The sequence below is a fragment of the Miscanthus floridulus genome, chromosome 3, assembly GCF_019320115.1.
Source record: "Miscanthus floridulus cultivar M001 chromosome 3, ASM1932011v1, whole genome shotgun sequence".
NCBI lineage: Eukaryota > Viridiplantae > Streptophyta > Magnoliopsida > Poales > Poaceae > Miscanthus > Miscanthus floridulus.
In genome coordinates, this window is record NC_089582.1 from 15330873 (window position 1) to 15350072 (window position 19200).

Below are 19200 nucleotides of genomic sequence, written 5' to 3' on the forward strand. Positions count from 1 at the left end.
TTTTCAGTGGAGGAACCGTGTTTTTTCTGTCACAACAAATCAGCGAACGGTTCTTTTCAGCTTGTCTTCTCAGCGAAGCGATCCTCGAGCTAGGATGGAACGATGGATCGCGGTGATATGGGAACAATTCGAAACTGTTATTATTGACACGCAGGTAACGCACCATGCACAGTGTTCACACACCACGGACGGAAACAAAAGAAAGAACACGAGCACGGAGCAACGCATGTCGTATATAGTAGCCTAAGGATGGATGGATCATCAGTTGTGGTGCTGCTGGGTGTAGATGTAGTCGGTGTGGGCGTTCAGCGTGCGCCTCATCATGCACTCGTCCTCGTCGTTGGCGCCCTCGCACCCGCCTTCCGCCGGCGCCGCCGATCCCTGCTTCTGCAGCCAAGCCGGAAACCGAACGGTCAGAGAAACCCCACGATCCATCGAGACCGCCGCGGGAGACAGAGAAGATGGGCGTACGCCGCACGTCGTTACGCTTACACACACGAACGTACCTGGTCATGAGAAGATGAGACGGCCGCCGCCGCCGCCGCCGGGTCGTCCCGCGCGGCGCTGGCCACGGGGGCCGAAGACGCCGCCGCCAGCAGGAGGACCGCGAGCACCATCACCGTCGCCAGCCTCGCCATGACGATGGTGGGTTGGAATGGATGGGTGTTGTTGGAGCCGCCGAGACTAGCGGAGCGAAGGAGGGCTGCGGGCTGCTGCCGTGCTCGTCGGTTTCGACCGGGGACGGAGCGGAAATGGTGGGCGAGTGGACGGACGGCCTGGGTCGGGTATTTGAAGCCCTGGCAGGGGCCAGGGGGGCTACGTGGCGGCGCGCGGGGCCTTGACCGATCCACCGATCCCTCCACCACCACCCGCGATGGTCTCGGCTCGGCGTGTACGTCGCGTAGCGCGTCACGCACGCCGCACGTACGCGCGCGTGCCGTGCGGGCCGCTCCGCTGCTGCTCTCTACCGCACCTTGGTAATCACCAGCCAGCAAGTCACTGCCTCACTGTCACTGGCATGCATGGCACAAGCAGGCTGGCTGGGTGTGGATGCTTATGGGCTGGGGCTGGGGCTGCTGTCATCAAGAGTAGCTAGTCAACAATAGAGGTCAACTTGTTGGTTGTTGCGACATTCGTTTTCTCCCCCCTCCCCCCTCTTGTCGCGTATAGAAAACCAGGAACCGATCTTTGTCACGTATGCACAGCAAAAACACGGGCGTTCGTTCAGTTACTGTTGATTCACGGTGGTGCTGGTGCGTACCATCATAATAATAGCATAATAAGATACCTTGAGTGCTGATGAAGTGGTGTTTATTGAGATATAGGCCCCGTTCGGCTTACCTTATAATCCGCACTATTCAGCTGGTTTTCTTCAGTCATTTTCTCTCACAATAATTTAGCCAGATCAGTATTTTTCAGCCAATTGGAGACTGTCGCTGCTGCATAGCCACGGAGGATCGCATCGTATCACGGACGGAGACGAGTGGCAAACCGACTTGTCCATGTCTGCTGGATTAACTAGCCCTGCGACTTGCGAGTTGAGCCACCTCTTGTACCATACTCTACTGCAAATCTGCAACGACCTCTTGTACTGTACCGTTTGTCTGCACCCTGCGTGCAAACAGCAAAACACCACCGGAGTCCTCTGCTGAAGAACCCAGCTGTCAATATTATATACATTACGCCATGCCCAGCAAAGCACCCAGCTTCGCCCTGCACGGTCCACGACAGCTGCAGCCGCTGCAGAACGAAGCAGCAAACGAAGTGCAGCATGCGGTTCAAGTCACGACTCACAGCACACCCCATACATCCAAAACATCGCCTCGACAGCCGCCAGCAACTACCTCAAAGTCAGCCAGAACGCCAAGGCACGGGGCAAGCAAAAGCGCAACCAACTAAAACAGATAGGAACCGTAGCAACGACCACTCAGCTGGTGAGCGACGAGAGCATGCCGCCGCCACTCTTGGTCGGCACCACCACCTCCCAGCCTGGGCCTTTCAGCGGGACAAGAGGCGCGGCATTAGCGCCGCCAGGTGGGCCCGAGAGGTCGCTCCGGTCCATCAGCTTCAGGAGGTCCTCGTCGCTGATGTCGGTCTGGATCATCCTGTCTTCCTCGTCCTGCTCGTCCTTGAGAAGCGCCAGCAGCTCGCCCTCCTGCGTTCCCACAACAAAAGAAAGGAAGCACGTCAGCGACAGAAAACCTAACCTCCCTGGTGAACCGGCATTCATTTTGTCGACATTTGTTATCTAATATATATATATTTTTTGGTGTTCTGCTACTACTATCTAGTATTATGCTAGAGCAGCTTGGGATGCGTCTGAGCTATTACATTTAAGACATTAGGCTTAGCTCTCTCTTGTTCAAACTGTCCCTTGCCGATCACCACATGCTCTAGCTTCAACTTCCCAAAAGCTTTCTTAATGATCCGTCCCTGCAATGATGAGATGATGAGTAAACCTATATATCCACTACATGATTTTAACCAAAGCAACATGTTCGAACTCTAAAGATGACTGATATCATCAAACCACACCTCAACAGAATGTGATGTAGCCAGCCTATATACATGCACTGGGCGTGTTTGGCCAATCCGGTGGCATCGATCCATAGCCTGCAAATCCATCTGAGGATTCTGTAGTAAAATTCAGCGTGTTAGAAATATCATCATGGGCAACTGGACGTACATAAACAACCACAATGAGAATAGATACACATCCTATAATAACAGACATTTTAGCAGACGGACATTTATACCCCATGGATTATCAAAGATAATTACCCAGTCACTGTCATATAGGATACAGGTATCAGCAGAAGTAAGGTTGATCCCAAGTCCACCAGCCCTTGTGCTCAGGAGGAAGATACGCATACTGCTATTCAAGTCATTGAATTCTGCTATCTGCCATAAGAAATACGCAAACAAACCTGTGAAGAAATGGTAATAAAAGACAAACATCAAGTACTTCAATGGAGCAAGATTATTTCCGTCACTGAAGATGTACAAAAGTGTTGCAGAGCACATCTTATAATGACGGTCTTTTAGCTTTTAGAACAATGGATACTGTAACAAATAGCAATGTGCTTCCAAGTTGCATGCATCACTGCACGAATCATGATGGATTGGTGTACTGACAGAATAAATAATTTTCTGGTGGGGCATGAGTGCATGACAACCCTCCAATACAACTTCAATAAACAGACAAACAGTGACATGAAGACTTGGAGTATTACAATGTACCGTGATCCTAAAAATTTATGTTTTGAGGGCTTTAAGTTGTATGTTCTCAATCTACATCTAAAACATGCCTCGCAGTTAAGATGTAGCTGAGCACATGTTATCATGTGCCAAATTCCCGTTCATGCAAACAATCATGGAAGTAAAGTGTGCAATCACTAAAAGCCAAAAGTACAAAGCCAAGGAGGGTTCAACTTCCTGTCACATAGATGTTGTAAAGTAAACTAGTAATAACATACTGACACAGACTACGACATTACCTGCCTCCTCCTTTCTTCCAATTTTACACTACCATCAATTCGGCAAACATCATGGCCTTTTGAATCAAGGTAATATTCAATAATGTCCAACACTTTTGTCCATTGCGAAAATACTAGAACCTACAAACAGAAATACAGTTGAGATGATATATAAAAGAAGCAGACCTGAACTAGTGTGTGCATATACGATACAGGGACTAGAGAAAACCATATACCTTGTGATTTTGTGCAATCAAGTAATTTAGTAACCTGTCAAAAAGTTGGAATTTACCACATTGTTCCAGGATCTTCTCAACAGGTGGATATAAACCTGCAACATATAAAACAAAAAATCCACAGTACAAAGAGGTCAGGAGAGAAGCACATAAAAGCAGTAGATAACAGCCAGGCACTGGCCAAAATGGGGCAAACCTGTTGAATCAACTTGAGCTTCCAAAAGATCAGGATGGTTGCAATTCTTCCTCAGCTGAATCATTAGATTATGCAACCTTGCCTTAATGCCAGGTCTCTTCAATACTGCAGTATGACAAAAAAAGAGGCCAGCTTTGGTTATTAACCTAGGAACATACTGGTGTACTGGATTACTACAAGTCTACAGAAATATGTGCGCATTATTATGACAGCATACTAATATCTGATTCCTCATTCAAGTAGTTGTCAAATGTTTTTTCAACCAAGTGACGCTGGATTTGCTTCTGATGTTCAGTCATGTTGGCATAAATGATTATCTCTTTCTTTCGTGGAAGCATCTGTTCCACATCCTCCTTCATCCGCCTTAGAAGGAATGGACGCAAAATAGCATGAAGCTTTGAAACAACATGCAGCCTTTTCTTCTCATCAGTTTCTTCACCTTTTTCTCCATTTCCTTTCCCAGAAAAATCAAACCTTGAAAGAAGATACATGTCAGCACAACAAAGGCAAGACAAATCAAATCTAATGCATGGAATATTTAACAGAAATAGCCCACAAGTTATAGTGTCCAAATATATAAAACATTTTAGAAATTAAACAGAATATAACTGAGCAAATAATACAATATAAATTGCTGCTAATGTTCAACTTATATGACATCCTGATATGCATCTACAATGTATATCAGCAATACACATATTTACTATTCCACATACTTGCATTCCTGCTAGAACATGCATATAGCCAGAAAACTTCACGTTTAAGTAGGAAAGGAAGGACCTACAGGTTATAATCAACAGTACTCCAGCTTCATAATACATTTAGCCTCAAGAATGTTTGTTTCATGAGTACCATAATCATTGTTCAATTACAGAATTTATGGATGCAATATATGGTGATGGAAATGATACTGCACTTCAGTAATTTTAACAAATCATGATGCTTTAACGGTGCATGCTAAATTATGAAGATAAGATATGGTCCATGGGCAGAGAAAGCCTACATAAAAGTTGCCCCAATCCTACATAGGAATGTATCATTAACTTATGATTAGGACCTACATATAAGACATTTACGCATTAAGATGGCAATTGGCCACTGACGAACACAATATATGCTTCTAGTATATATTTATTGCACTTCAGTGAAGAGTTGCAAGTACGAATTGAGTAACATGAATAAAATATTGAAAGGGGCAAATAGGAAAGCATGGGTGAACAGTGAACTATACCATGACTCAAATTCTTGATGTGACGAGAATATATCAGGCAAAATGAAGTTCAATAGTGACCAGAGCTCTGCTAGATTATTCTGCAGGGGTGTTCCAGTCAAAAGGAGCTTATTATCCATTGGTATGCGCTTCAGCTCCCTCAATAATAGACACTTAGAATTTTTTAGACGATGCCCCTGGAGAAAGAAATATGGAACTGACTTGTAAATAAAAAAAAGGAAAAAACAACAAAAGGGTGATAATTTAGGGAATATGTTTTTCCATCACCTCATCCACAACAACATACTTCCACGTATGGACAGCAAGAAATTTAGCATCATACATGGCCATCTCATATGAAGTCACTACTATCGGAAAATCAGGACCAGCATTTTTGGGCATAAATTTTCTTCGGATCTCTGCCCGGGCCGCCTTATCTCCATGATATATGATACTAGCAAGAGATGGAGTAAACCTGAAATCACGTGTAGTGGCATTAGAAAGTCAATGATATGGACAGTGAACAAATACTTTGGATGGTTACCTTGAGATTTCATTCACCCAGTTTGAGAGAGTGGATAGAGGAGCAATTATCAAGTATGGACCATGCATGCCTTTCCCTTTCAGATGAGCAAGAAATCCAATTGTCTGGATGGTTTTCCCAAGGCCCATTTGATCAGCCAGTATTCCATTTAGCCCATTCTGCCACAATGATATAAGCCATTTGACACCCTTTATCTGGTATGACTTCAACTTTCCACCAGTCAATAACGGCACAAGATTGGCCTGCTCTTTTTCCCACCTTTCTTCTTCTGAGAGAGTACAATCTTCCGCAAGACGATCTTCGCGAGACCTTGTAAGCATGGCAGCCACTGCCGTCTTAGCCTTCTTCTGCAGTGTGATTTAGTTGTTTGTTGTCAGAACTAATAAAAACTTAACATAACATTTGATCCATTAGAACAATTATTTATCAACATTTTTTCCTTATATACTAACTTGAATATGACCCTCAGAAATATTTGAGTATAAGTTTCATAATCATATAGCCACTTGATCAGTAGATGCCAACAACTCAAACAAACCATGGAACATTATCCTCATATCTTGACTCTTACTGAGGAATGCAACTGGGTTCGAGCTTCACCCACCTTTGAACAACCTTTTCAACTAATAATTTCTGAGTTTATTAACTACAGTAGAACAAGGCTACACCTAAAATGATGAGCAGCAGCAACATCCTAAGCATAAGTCCAACATCGTCAGATGATTACTATTAGTGAATCAAGATATGCAGACAACATATAGTATTTTAGTAAGGTAGGTATGATAAAACCTGATGATCCAAAACTGCAGACAACACATATAACAAACTATAAAAGACAGAACAATGTATGAATCTGCGCTCACATCATTGTACACTGGCTTTGCTTTCCTCTTCCGGCCATGCCCTTTCTTCTTCTCTTCTACTTGTGGTTCTTCAGCTTGAGTCTCAACACTTTCCTGTTTAACAACCAGGCAACACCGCTATCGTCAGCAAAAGAAACAAAACAGTACAAGAATGAAAAACATATCAAGACAGTGGGACTTTCATACTTCAGCAATTCGATCCATGTTCTCAAGTAGAAACTCCGAATAGAGTTGTGTCTGCGACAGCAGCTCATCTAACTTGTTATACCGTGTCTCAGGATCAAAAGCGAGTCTTGCAGCCGCCTCCCTCTTCCTGGCTTCCTCTTCTTCCTCCGCCTTGAGCCGGGTGTCTTCAAGCTGCTCCTCCTCCTTTTTCATCGCTTCAGTGATGAGGGCCGCATTGCCATTCTTGGCCTCCAGGTCAATTGGTAACGAATCCAAGATTCCATCAGCCGACTCATCATTCACAGGCTCCAATAGCCGCTCTTCCTCCTTAAGGACGGGGATTGTGTCAACACCTTTAGCCTCAAACTTAATAGGGGAAGCATCCCGTGCGTCACCATCGTTAGCCTCAAACTTAACAGGGGAAGCATCCCAGTTCTTGTCAGGAATAGCATCGGACATTGAAAGCGTCCCCATTGTGAGCAGCCAGCTGTTCCGGGACAACTCGCTCGCTCACAGTAGGCAAGAGATCTCCCAGAACAAGCACGTCGTAGGTTCAGTTGGGTTCCTGGAAATGAAATGAATGGGAGGAATTAAAAGAGCAATTCCATTTATTGTAGATTAAAAAATTCGTCATTAACCCAACTCAACGGCAGTTCCCAGGAATATTCAGATACGCCAATCTATCACACAAAAACAAACAACTACTGTAATGGGCTGCGGCTTTCGATTCTGCACTTATAAGCACACAGATTAAAAGATGAGGTAACTGCTAGATAACTAAATGCTATAGCCACCGAGCAGGTGGTGAACTGAAGGAAGAAGATGTTATTTATTTATTTATTTTAGGAAAAAAGGGAGAGAAAAGACAAAACAGAGCACAAGCACATATGAACAGGAGATTTCAGCGAAAGGGGGAAGTTGCGTTTTCCTGCACAGTACCTCCCCGAAACGCCCCCAACCATGAAAGACCAAATCCAGTGTTGCCCACCAACACGAGCTTGGTCCAACCGGGGGAGGGGCGAGTGGGATGCACTTGCTCTCCGTCGAGATTAGGGGGTTAGGGTTCATAGAGAAACGGGGGACCATTTCTGTGGATTCCGAGATCGACCAAAAGAGGTGGTAGGGGCGGGGAGATCGCAGCGCAGCGTACCTTACATACGCCGTCGGCCCGTCGCCGCCCTCCGACTCCGACCGTGGCGACTGAGAGTCTGAGAGAGAGAGAGGGGTCGGGGTAGTAGTGGCGGGTCCGGACCAATGGGGACTGGGAGGGTCTAGGGTTTTGTTTGGCCGCGCGGTGCGGTGCGGGGGACAAAAGAGGCGGGAGGTTGCGAATTGGGAGGTAGGGTGGGCGCGCGCGGCGCCAGAGGCAACGGCTGCAGGGAACTGGGCCGTTGGGCTGGCGTTTCCCATTCTAACTGAATCAGGCAGGCAGGCCCATGTGGTGTCCGGGGCAGCTTTTGGGCCCATCGAAGCCCGACATTGGGAAGATTGTCTTCAGCCTTCGCATTCGTAAGAGAGACAGAAAATATTTTCGAAATGGAAAAAGTCTACTTCACCCGTTCAACTATGGAAGGTGGTCTACATAACCCCCTCAACTATGAAACCATCTGTTTTACCCCCTGAACTTTCCAAAACCGTCTAATTTACCCCCTGGGCGGTTTTTCAGGGCGGTTTTGCTACAGTAACAGCGGGTCTGCCACAGTGGCAACGGGTTTGCTACAGTACCGTTGTTTTGAATTTTCTTTTTTTATTTTCGTTGAATTTTTGAAAAATCATAGTAAATCATAGAAAAATCGTAAAATGAAAAATCTAATTTTATTGGACTCCACATGAGTAGATCTACACAGTGAATATATAATACGGTATGTTTTAGTACAAATTTTTTTTGTAGCTTTAGATTAATTGGAAAATCCAATTTTGTCTGTAATTAATTAGAATTTATCTATAACTAAGTTATACATAGTCCAATGAGTACGAAATTTTTACTATAGTTCAAGCATACAATAATTAGCGTACCATAAAAATTTCACCACAATTGGACCATAGAAGCTGCAGCTATGAATTATTCCAATTAATTACAGACAAAATTAGATTTTCTAATTAATTTAAAGCTACAAAAAAAAATTTGTACTAAAACATACCGTATTATATATTCACTGTGTAGATCTACTCATGTGGAGTCCAATAAAATTAGATTTTTCATTTTACGATTTTTCTATGATTTACTATGATTTTTCAAAAATTCAACGAAAATAAGAAAAAAAAGAAAATTCAAAACACCGGTACTGTAGCAAACCCACTGCCACTGTAGCAGGCCCGCTGTTACTGTAGCAAAACCGCCCTGAAAACCCGCCCAGGGGGTAAATTAGACGGTTTTGGAAAGTTCAGGGGGTAAAACAGACGGTTTCATAGTTGAGGGGGTTATGTAGACCATCTTCCATAGTTGAGGGGGTGGAGTAGACTTTTTCCTTTTCGAAATCGTGCATAGCACGTGCTTCATTAAGGGGAGATAGATGTTTTAGTACATCTCGACCCAACGACGGCGAGGTGCCACGTTTTGTACGAGGAACACAACACAAATCACCGGCTTGAACGGTGCTGCCACTACTTTGTACTAACTAAGTAAACTTCCTTTTGCGACAAGCAGATATATAGCGAGGTTAAACCCTATGGCGCGAACAGCGGTGCAATTTTCGGAATACTCGGTGCTTTGTCGCCCTTAAATCAGTAAGCACGTGTTTTGGTCATTTTCACCGTGGAAAAGGAGGCGGGCGAAGGCGCGGAGCTACATGTAGTCCCACACCAAAAGACAGAAGCGGTGGTTACAGGCTTACGATGCATCACTCTTAGAGATGGCAACGGGTATATACTCATCGGCTAGTGTTATCCTATACCTGCACCCGCGAGATAAAATTTTACCCACTAAATACCCGTACCTGCGCATGGGTAGTAGACTTTAACCGTACTCGCGCCCGTGTGGATAAAAATACCAGACGGGTAACTCGTACCCGAATGCATACCCGCTATAAACCAAAAGACATGAATATATTATATTATTAGAGCCATATGTCGCCAAATATTTATTCAATAGAAATCAACAATTATAACATAGCAACAAAACTACACAAATTAATAGTCTAATAGTCATAGATATATTAGATATATGTGTATTTCTTGGTTAATAATGAATACATATGTGTTGCTAAGATGGGTATAAATTATCTGTGGGTACACAGGTGTGTGTAGCATGTTCTTGTACCCGTACCCGCATACCTGATGGGTAGGAATTTTTACCCATTAGTATACCCGCGGGTGGAAAATTCTTTCCATACCCGTCACTTTATCGAGTAAAACCCGTGGGATAGTCGGGTTTCGGGGTACCCATTGACATATCTATTCACTCCATCTAGGATAAGGCTAAATTACATTATTTTATGATTACATTCTTTTTATTACATAACTTAAATTCTACACTTTTTTAGAAAAAGTAGGAGATGGATCGTTCCAATTTGGTAAGAGGAATTAGGAACATCTAAGACTTCGTTTGGATCTTTTAAGAAAGATGAGAAATGAGATAGAAAAGTAAGAATGGGATCCAAACACTTGGGCCCCTTTCGGCTGGAAGAATAAGCAAATGCGCTTATTCTTGCAGCTGAACATGGTCTTGGATTCTAGGATAAGGTTCTAGAATTCAACCATAAGAAAGGAATGAGATATAAAAATGAAAATGAGATTTAAAACCAACTATCTACTTGAAATCTACTACGAGAATAGAATTTAAACACCTCACTTTTCTTTTATCAAGAATAGAGATTATATTTACTTTTATAGAATCCACAGTCTCATTGTAGGAATGGGATCCTAAGTGCTAGCTATGACATTATTAGGATCTCTAAATTCGCATCTGACCCGGTCTTCACTGCACCGATCGATAGCAAAAAAAAAAAAAAAAAAAAAAAAAAAAAAAAAAAAAAAAGAGGTGCACTGCCGACTTGACCGACGGGGACGGGGACGGGGCGGCCGGCCGGTGTAGCTTTGCTGCCTTGCTGGGACATGCATGCATCGTGTGCTTGCGTAGTTGCGTTGCTGCAAAGAAAGCACGCGCTGCGCGCACCCAGGCACCCAGCCCCGGAAGCCTCGCTGAAGGCTGAAGCGTCGTCGTCGCCATGTACTAGCAACTGACCGGAGACGCGTGTCGGGCCGGAGCGGCACCTGGAAAGCCGAAAGGGGGAAAGGCCCATCCCCCATGGAGGCAGCCAGCCGGGCCGACGGAGGATCCGAATCCGACCTCCGGGGAACGCAGCGCCACACGTAGAATACACGAGCTGGCCCTCGTGGCCCTGGCTTCCTTTATTCTGCAGGAGCACGAGCATGGAGCGTGCTCTGCCACCAGTCGTCGTCGTCGACCACCGGTCGGCAGTCGCGCGTGTCGACGTCACCGCCTCTGTTTCTCCCGTTCACCACCCAGGCGTTAGCTGTAGGTATGCAGACACGCAGCACTAGAAGGGGAAAAGATGGCATGGAACAGGTGCGGAATGCAGACTTTTATCTGGGAGTAACATTAATTCCACTTCCACAAATAAAGCCCTGCTTTTCTTATCCTGTCTCGATGACGTTCAGCGACAATGCCACAATAGCTCCTGCAACTGCAAGCAAGCAAACGTTCTAACAGAAGAACACATGACATTACACGATCGTTGCCATTGATCACACTTCACCATGCAATGGTTGGTCATTCTCAGGCAGTCCTAAAATACCATATATAATATAAAACAGTTTTTTTTTATTTTGTTGCATCAGTGCAATCGGATCACATCTTTCGGCGCTAGTTGAGGTGATCGAAAGTTTGAAACCGCCTTCGGAGTTGCCTCCATGCACTGAGTTCATCTGATCCATGGTGGCCACGTAGCTTTTCAGCCTTTATATTTCGAGAAGATCGAAATCAGGCAAGGCCAAATCCATAAAGGACCAATTGAATACACACAAGGACTCGATCGAGCAAAAGCTCTAACTAACAAGCTCAAATAATTCCATCCTAATCAAGGATTAGTTTTAGTTGCCGATATCGCCTTTCTTCGTCCTTCCTGTTTCCTTCTTCAGATCGACGTCAGCACATCAGCACCAGCAGCTAGCGTACTCTTCTATTCGTCCACGTGGCGAACCGCCATGCTTCCGCCCGGTGCCATGGCCCCATCGTCCATCGCGCAACAGGCACGCGGTAGCAACGCTTTTGAATAGGGCGTCTGAGTCTAGCCAAGTGTCGAGAGGTAGACGAAAGCGAAGTCGACACTAGTCCACTCCCAATGGTCGGGGCGCGTTCGGTGAGGAGAATCGCAGGTGCAGGGTGCCGTCAGCGTCAGTGTCACTGGCCAGTGATGGCGAGCCTAGCTCGCCTATATATTTCGGAAGCAGCTCGATCGGCTTCTTCATCCTCAACCTCCCTGTAGTTGGTGACACAAACTGACAGCATCGACATCAGCTAGTCATCTACGCTTGCCGGTGCAAATGTTGTCCCTCGACGAGGCCATGCAGCTCGACTTCGCCGCCGGCCTGCCGCTGCTGCCAGACGACATGGACGCCGTCGGCTTCGGCTTCGACGATTTCGATTTCGATTTCGATTTCGAAGCGACGACGGCCGGCGATGCTGCTGGCGGTTTCCATTTCGACGCCACGGCGACATGCGGCGCTGCTGGTGGTGGTTTCGGTTTCCATACTGATACGACGGCTGGCGGAGCTTCGAGCTGCACGTCGCCCGTCGTAGGCGCCGTGTCGGCGATGACGACCCCGGCGGCTGGCATTATCGCCGGCGCCGGCGCCGCCGACGGCGACGAGGAGGAGGAGCGGCTGCGGCGGCTGAAGCGCAAGATATCGAACCGGGAGTCGGCTCGGCGGTCGCGCGCGCGGCGGCGGCAGCGTGCGGAGGAGCTCGGGCGGACCGCGGAGGCGCTCCGTGCGCAGCGGCGCGCGCTGGCAGCGAGGGCGGGCGCTGCGACGGCGCGCGCGATGGCGGTGCGGCTCGACAACGCGCGGCTCCAGGCGGAGGCCCGCGCGCTCCGGCGCCGGCTGGGCGGCGCGCAGAAGCAGGCCGTGCTGCTGCTCGCGCTAGCACGCGCGCGCCTCGCGCGGGCGCGGGCGGTTGCGCCGGTGCAGCAGGTCGCTGGCGTCGTCGCGGCCGGGACGATGATGACGCGGTGACGCCGGGGGAAAATGGGATGGAAACGTGTCGTTGCAGCGTGAGTTTTGGTATGCCCTGATAAGCTAGTCAGAAAAGTACTGTTTTTTAATTTACTGTGAAAGAAAAATACTATATTATTAGCCGGCTTTGTTGTTAAACGACATCAGGATTTCACGATCTTTGTGTCTCGTTGTACTGCTGTGCTGAAATAATTGTAGTATTTTTTTTTACAAAGCGAGAGGAACAGTTTTGGTGGACGAGCCAAACTTTTCGAATTGAAGAGCCTTCCCTCACTCTTGCTTTGGTTGCCGTCTCCTTCCTCGGACTCAGTTCAGCACCTGCCAGCAGCAGGCTGAAGCGAACTGTAGCAGGCCCCATGCATGCGTCTGTCAGTCAGGTGACTGCCACTTTAGAGAGTGCTTCAGACCCATTCTTCTCATTGTGATTGGTCGATCTCAGTTCCAAACAACGGAGATGAAAATTTTTGGATGTCACATCGGATACGTCGGAAGGACGTCGGGATGGGTTTTTGGATACTAATAAAAAAACAAATTACAGAACCCATCAGAAAACTGCGAGACGAATCTAATGATACTAATTAATCGGTCATTAGCATACGTGGTTACTGTAGCGCTTAAGGCTTTTCATGGGCTAATTAGGCTTAAAAGATTCGTCTCGCGATTTCGTCGAGAACTGTGCAATTAGTTTTTTTTCATCTACATTTAGTACTCTATCCATATATTAAACATGCTCTTTTACTGTAGAAGGCAAAAAATTTTGGAAATTAAACAGGGCCAAAGTTTCAGGGTCAGGTTCAGTTCATCGTCCATCGACGAACGATCGACGTGCGGCCTGGGTACGAACCGGGCACGGGGCACCAGTTTGGCAGTTTCTTCGTCTTCCACCAAGGCCGCCGCCGGCGCCATAGATTAAAATAGTGGGTTATTGATTTTTTTTTTACAGCTATGAAGCTATAGCGATGCTAGAGTGGCGTTATGGCAGATAGCGTTTTTATAAAATTAGCATGAAAAACACCAGTAATTGATGCAAAGAATATGTTAAATATGAAATTCAATGAACATAGATATGTTTCTAAGATTCCACAAGTCTAGATAACATTGGCCCTGTTCGCTTGACTTTATAATCCATACTATTCAGCTTATTTTTTCAGCCGGAATAGTGTTATTGCTTGTTTTTTCAGCGAAGCGAACAGGGCCAATTGACATTACAACTTGGTTCGTGAAACTCCAGTGTTTAATTGTTCAAAGTACCAAATTAGTAACAAATTATAAGAAGGAAATAATTAATTAAATTAGTAAGCAAATGATAAGTAGGTAAAATATGAAATATATTTTAACGCTTACCGGCGCTATAGCTCGCAACAACGGTCAAAATTGACATAGCGGCACAAAGAACAATAGCGTAGCGTTGAGCCTCTCCGGCCGCTGTAGCCCGCTATTTTTATCTATGGCCGGTACTAGCACCGGCAGTGGCACTTTCGTGCTCCACGACCTGAGGAAGGCCGGCCGTCCTGCTGCTCGCGTTGGTACGCGCCCGTCTCGGTCTCGTGCACACGGCGCGCGGCGGCGAGAGCGCGATTACATTTGGTATCTCTTCTCTACATATCGAATCCCGGGTCCAAGCTCGGCCACCCGATTAAGCCATGTCACCCGTTAGCCTAGAACCGTCGGATCCGGCCATCACACAATATGGACCGTTCAATCGGATCATTGCGGGTCTCAAACCCGTTAAGTTGCGGACCCGGGCCTTCGCGAATACTTACGAACCCGCTCGTCCATCGACGTCATCTCCCCCGCCTCGCAACGCCGCTCCGCCAGCCTGTGGCTGTGAGCCAGGCTCCGGCATCCGCCCACCGCGCCGCTCGTGCCTTTCTCCGGCTGTAGCACCGCCTCAGCCTCCATGCTCTCCACCTGTCGCGCCTCTACCGACCTCATCTATCCGCTCTCGGCCCAGCCGCCCTTAGCCCTCCGTCTATCGACTTCGAGCTCGAGCCTCCCGTGCGTGAAGGCGGATGGAAAGGGAAGGAGGATGGAGGCTCAGCCTAAGCCACGTCCAGCTCTTGCTCGGTGACGGGCTGACGGCGCCCAGGGCTCGGCCGTCCGCTTGGCCACACCAGCAAGACACGTGCTGCCGTCAGCGGCAGTCCAGGCGAAACATGGAAGGGGGCGTGGAGGCTGTCCATGGCCGGCCGTCGGCTTCGGCTGCCCAGAAGGGGATGGCGTCCCACAAGGCCCAAGCCGAATGGGACAACGATAATGGCATCCTAGCCATCTACACTGGCTTTCACTACACCAGCAACACTCGGATGCCTGTAGCAGAGTGATGGCAGCTCTAGTGCCTGCAACATATTCGACAAAATGTCCAGCCGCCTAAGGCATAAGGTACACAGTCCTATTCAACTAGTATGACAACCCATTTGATATGTTGGCCGGGACAATGATGACGTGGTGACGCCGGGGAAAAATGGGATGGAAACGTGTCGTTGCAGCATGAGTTTTGGTATGCCCCGTTCGCTTCGCTGATAAGCCAGAGTGAAAAGTACTGTTTGTTGATTTGTTGTGAGAGAAAAACACGTACTATTTGTCGCCTTTGTTGTTAAACGACATCAGGAATCCACGATCTTTGTGTCTTGTTGTACTGCTGTGCTGAAATAATTGCAGTCTTTTTTTTACAAAGCGATAGGAACAGTTTTGGTGGACGAGGCAAACTTTTTGAATTGAAGAGCCTTCCCTCGCTCTTGCTTTGGTTGCCGTCTCCTTCCTCGGACTCGGTTCAGCACCGGCCAGCAGCAGGCTGAAGCAACTGTAGCAGTCCCCGTGCATGCGTCTGTCAGTCAGGTGACTGCCACTTTAGAGAGTGCTTCAGACCCATTCTTCTGATTGTGATTGGTCGATCTCAGTTCCAAACAAAGTTTCAGGGTCAGGTTCAGTTCATCGTCCATCGACGAACGATCGACGTGCGGCCTGGGTATGAACCGGGCACGGGGCACCAGTTTGGCAGTTTCTTCGTCTTCCACCGAGGCCGGCGCCGGCGCCATAGGTTAAAACAGTGGGTTATTGAAAATTGCGGTAACTTTTTTTTTACAGCAATGAGCTATAGCGATGCTAGAGTGACGTTATGGCAGATAGCGTTTTTATAAAATTAGCATGAAAAACACCAGTAATTGATGCAAAAAAAACATGTCAAATATGAAATTCAATGAACATAGATATGTTTCTAAGATTTCAAAAGTCTAGATAACAATGGTCCCGTTCGCCTGACCTTATAATCCGTACTATTCACCTTGTTTTTTCAGCCGTAACAGTGTTTTTTCCCTCACAACAATTCATCCGGAACAATGTTTTTGCTTGTTTTTTCAGCCAAGCGAACGTGGCCAATTGACATTACAACTTGGTTCGTGAAACTCCAGTGTTTAATTGTTCAAAGTACCAAATTAGTAACAAATTATAAGTAAGAAATAACTAATTAAATTACTAAGCAAATGATAAGTAGGTAAAATATGAAATAGTGCCACTATTTTAACGCTTACCGGCGCTATAGCTTGCAACAGCGGTCAAATTTGACATAGCAGCACAAAGAACAATAGCGTAGCGTTGAGCCTCTCCGGCCGCTGTAGCCCGCTATTTTTATCTATGGCCGGAACTAGCTCCGGCAGTGGCACTTCCGCGATCCACGGCCAGGGGAAGGCCGGCCGTCCTGCTGCTCGCGTTGGCACGTGCCCGTCTCGGTCTCGTGCACACGGCACGCGGCGGCGAGAGCGCGATGACATTTGGTATCTCTTCTCTACATATCGAATCCCGGGTCCAAGCTCGGGCACCCGATTAAGCCATGTCACCCGTTAGCCTAGAACCGTGGGATCCGGCCATCACACAATATGGACCGTTCGATCGGATCATTGCGGGTCTCAAACCCGTTACGTTGCGGACCGTGGCCTTCGCGAATACTTACGAACCCGCTCGTCCATCGACGTCATCTCCCCCGCCTCGCAACGCCGCTCCGCCAGCCTGTGACTGTGAGCCAGGCTCCGGCATCCGCCCACCGCGCCGCTCGTGCCTTTCTCCGGCTGTAGCACCGCCTCAGCCTCCATGCTCTCCACCTGTCGCGCCTCTACGACCTCATCTATCCGCTCTCGGCCCAGCTGCCCTTAGCCCTCCGTCTATCGACTTCGAGCTCGAGCCTCCCGTGCGTGAAGGCGGATGGAAAGGGAAGGAGGATGGAGGCTCAGCCTAAGACACGTCCAGCTCTTGCTCGGTGATGGGCTGACGGCGCCCAGGGCTCGGCCGTCCGCTTGGCCGCACCAGCACGCCACGTGCTGCCGTCAGCGGCAGTCCAGACAAAACATGGAAGGGGCGTGGAGGCTGTCCATGGCCGACCGCCGGCCGCCGGCCGCCGGCTTCGGCTGCCCAGAAGGGGATGGCGTCCCCCAAGGCCCAAGCCGAATGGGACAACGATAATGGCATCCTAGCCAACTACACTGGCTTTCACTACAGCAGCAACACTCGGATGCCTGTAGCAGAGTGATGGCAGCTCTAGTGCCTGCAACATATTCGACAAAATGTCCAGCCGCCTAAGGCATTAAGGTACACAGTCCTGTTCAACTAGTATGACAACCCATTTGATATATTGGCCGGGACGATGATGTTGTGGTGACGCCGGGGAAAAATGGGATGGAAACGTGTCGTTGCAGCATGAGTTTTGGTATGCCCCGTTCGCTTCGCTGATAAGCCAGAGTGAAAAATACTGTTTGTTGATTTGTTGTGAGAGAAAAACACGTACTATTCGTCGCCTTTGTTGTTAAACGACATCAGGAATCCACGATCTTTGTGTCTTGTTGTACTGCTGTGCTGAAATAATTGCAGTCTTTTTTTTTACAAAGCGATAGGAACAGTTTTGGTGGACGAGCCAAACTTTTTGAATTGAAGAGCCTTCCCTCGCTCTTGCTTTATTTGCCGTCTCCTTCCTCGGACTCGGTTCAGCACCGGCCAGCAGCAGGCTGAAGCAACTGTAGCAGTCCCCGTGCATGCGTATGTCAGTCAGGTGACTGCCACTTTAGAGAGTGCTTCAGACCAGGGGCGGATCCAGGGGGGGGGGGGGCTCGAGCCCCCCTTACCCATACCGGAGCAGTGGAACTCCCCTGGAGCCTCATAAATTTTTAGGCAAAGTTCTATAGTGTAGGTGGGGCTAAGACTTAAGACCGAGCAACAGTCAAAGGTATGTGTTGTTCAGCCCCCCTAATATTTTTTCTGGATCCGCCACTGCTTCAAACCGATTCTTCTGATTGTGATTGGTCGATCTAGTTCCAAACAAAGTTTCAGGGTCAGGTTCAGTTCATCGTCCATCGACGAACGATCGACGTGCGGCCTGGGTATGAACCGGGCACGGGGCACCAGTTTGGCAGTTTCTTCGTCTTCCATCAAGGCCGGCGCCGGCGCCATAGATAATGGCATCCTAGCCAACTACACTGGCTTTCACTACACCAGCAACACTCGGATGCCTGTAGCAGAGTGATGGCAGCTCTAGTGCGTGCAACATATTCGACAAAATGTCCAGCCGCCTAAGGGGGTGTTTGGATCCGGTGACTAAAATTTAGGAGGTATGTCGGGAGGATGGTGTATGGGGTATTCAGATACTAATAAAAAAATAAATTACATAATCCGTCGGTACTCTACGAGACGAATTTTTAAGCCTAACTAATCCGTCATTAGCACATGTTTATTGTAGCAAAACATTGTCAAATCATGGGCTAATTAGGCTTAAAAGATTCGTCTCGTAAATTAGTCGCAAACTATGCAATTAGTTTCTTAATTAGTCTATATTTAATACTCCATGTATGTGCCCAAACATTCGATGGGACAGCAACTAAAATTTAGGAGGGCCAACCAAACACCCCCTAAGGCATTAAGGAACACAGTCCTGTTCAACTAGTATGAGAACCCATTTGATATATTGGTGTTACCATTCACACGAGATACAACAACGGAGTCTCAGCCTAACCGTTCATGCCAGATATGTTGCAGTTGCAGGCAATATACGCCTACCTTCTTTGAGCTTCTACATGAGCATGGTTGTGGTAGTGCAATTCTCTCTGAATCCAACTGAGTTGGATGCAAGTGCCCGTGTGTTCTTTTTGTACACTCCCACCCCAATGACATCCACATGTGAAATGTTGACATGTCTCCTTTTAGTCATGCATTCTTATGATTGTGAAAAGCCGAGAACTGTATTTGCTGACGAGAACTACCACACCATAAGATTAATATACTGATGATCTGAAGTAGACCAAATGTTCATATGCAGTCATACAACCCAGAATA

At 47.4% G+C, this 19200-nt stretch overlaps 3 protein-coding genes across 4 annotated transcripts; 1 reads left to right on the forward strand and 2 right to left on the reverse strand.

Annotated features, from left to right (window-relative positions):
- Nucleotides 1-118: 118 nt before the first annotated feature.
- LOC136545063 (phytosulfokines 4-like) lies at nt 119-762 on the reverse strand. The gene is made up of 2 exons (XM_066537109.1): nt 507-762; nt 119-387 (listed from the first exon to the last, which is right to left on the reverse strand). The coding sequence occupies exons 1-2, from the start codon at nt 636-638 to the stop codon at nt 262-264; spliced, it is 258 nt and encodes an 85-aa protein (XP_066393206.1). The 5' UTR covers nt 639-762; the 3' UTR covers nt 119-261.
- A 788-nt stretch (nt 763-1550) lies between these two features.
- LOC136545064 (ATP-dependent DNA helicase DDM1-like) lies at nt 1551-7978 on the reverse strand. Of its 2 annotated transcripts, none has more exons than XM_066537111.1 (14): nt 7841-7978; nt 6712-7255; nt 6526-6618; nt 5663-6006; nt 5407-5593; nt 5140-5315; nt 4126-4382; nt 3909-4013; nt 3713-3807; nt 3498-3617; nt 2782-2901; nt 2536-2634; nt 2332-2433; nt 1551-2155 (listed from the first exon to the last, which is right to left on the reverse strand). In XM_066537111.1, exons 2-14 carry the CDS (start codon nt 7162-7164, stop codon nt 1928-1930), a joined length of 2379 nt encoding a protein of 792 aa, XP_066393208.1. In that variant the 5' UTR covers nt 7165-7255; nt 7841-7978; the 3' UTR covers nt 1551-1927. The 2 variants fall into 2 exon arrangements, with proteins under 2 accessions (XP_066393208.1, XP_066393207.1); XM_066537110.1 differs by having other exon boundaries at nt 5663-6009.
- A 4081-nt stretch (nt 7979-12059) lies between these two features.
- Nucleotides 12060-13111, forward strand: LOC136545066 (basic leucine zipper 43-like). The gene has a single exon (XM_066537112.1). The coding sequence runs from the start codon at nt 12196-12198 to the stop codon at nt 12883-12885; it is 690 nt and encodes a 229-aa protein (XP_066393209.1). The 5' UTR covers nt 12060-12195; the 3' UTR covers nt 12886-13111.
- The last annotated feature ends 6089 nt before the right edge of the window (nt 13112-19200 follow it).

What these genes read in the sequence shown, in the direction of transcription:
- LOC136545063 (XM_066537109.1), bottom strand. Translation starts at nt 638, where the DNA reads ATGGCGAGGCTGGCGACGGTGATGGTGCTCGCGGTCCTCCTGCTGGCG. An exon ending in TCTCATCTTCTCATGACCAG is followed by an intron (nt 388 to 506) that starts GTACGTTCGTGT and finishes GCTTGGCTGCAG; the next exon opens with AAGCAGGGATCGGCGGCGCC.
- LOC136545064 (XM_066537110.1), bottom strand. Translation starts at nt 7,164, where the DNA reads ATGGGGACGCTTTCAATGTCCGATGCTATTCCTGACAAGAACTGGGAT. An exon ending in CAAAGCCAGTGTACAATGAT is followed by an intron (nt 6,010 to 6,525) that starts GTGAGCGCAGAT and finishes ATCACACTGCAG; the next exon opens with AAGAAGGCTAAGACGGCAGT. An exon ending in CTACATCACATTCTGTTGAG is followed by an intron (nt 2,434 to 2,535) that starts GTGTGGTTTGAT and finishes TCATCATTGCAG; the next exon opens with GGACGGATCATTAAGAAAGC.
- LOC136545066 (XM_066537112.1), top strand. Translation starts at nt 12,196, where the DNA reads ATGTTGTCCCTCGACGAGGCCATGCAGCTCGACTTCGCCGCCGGCCTG.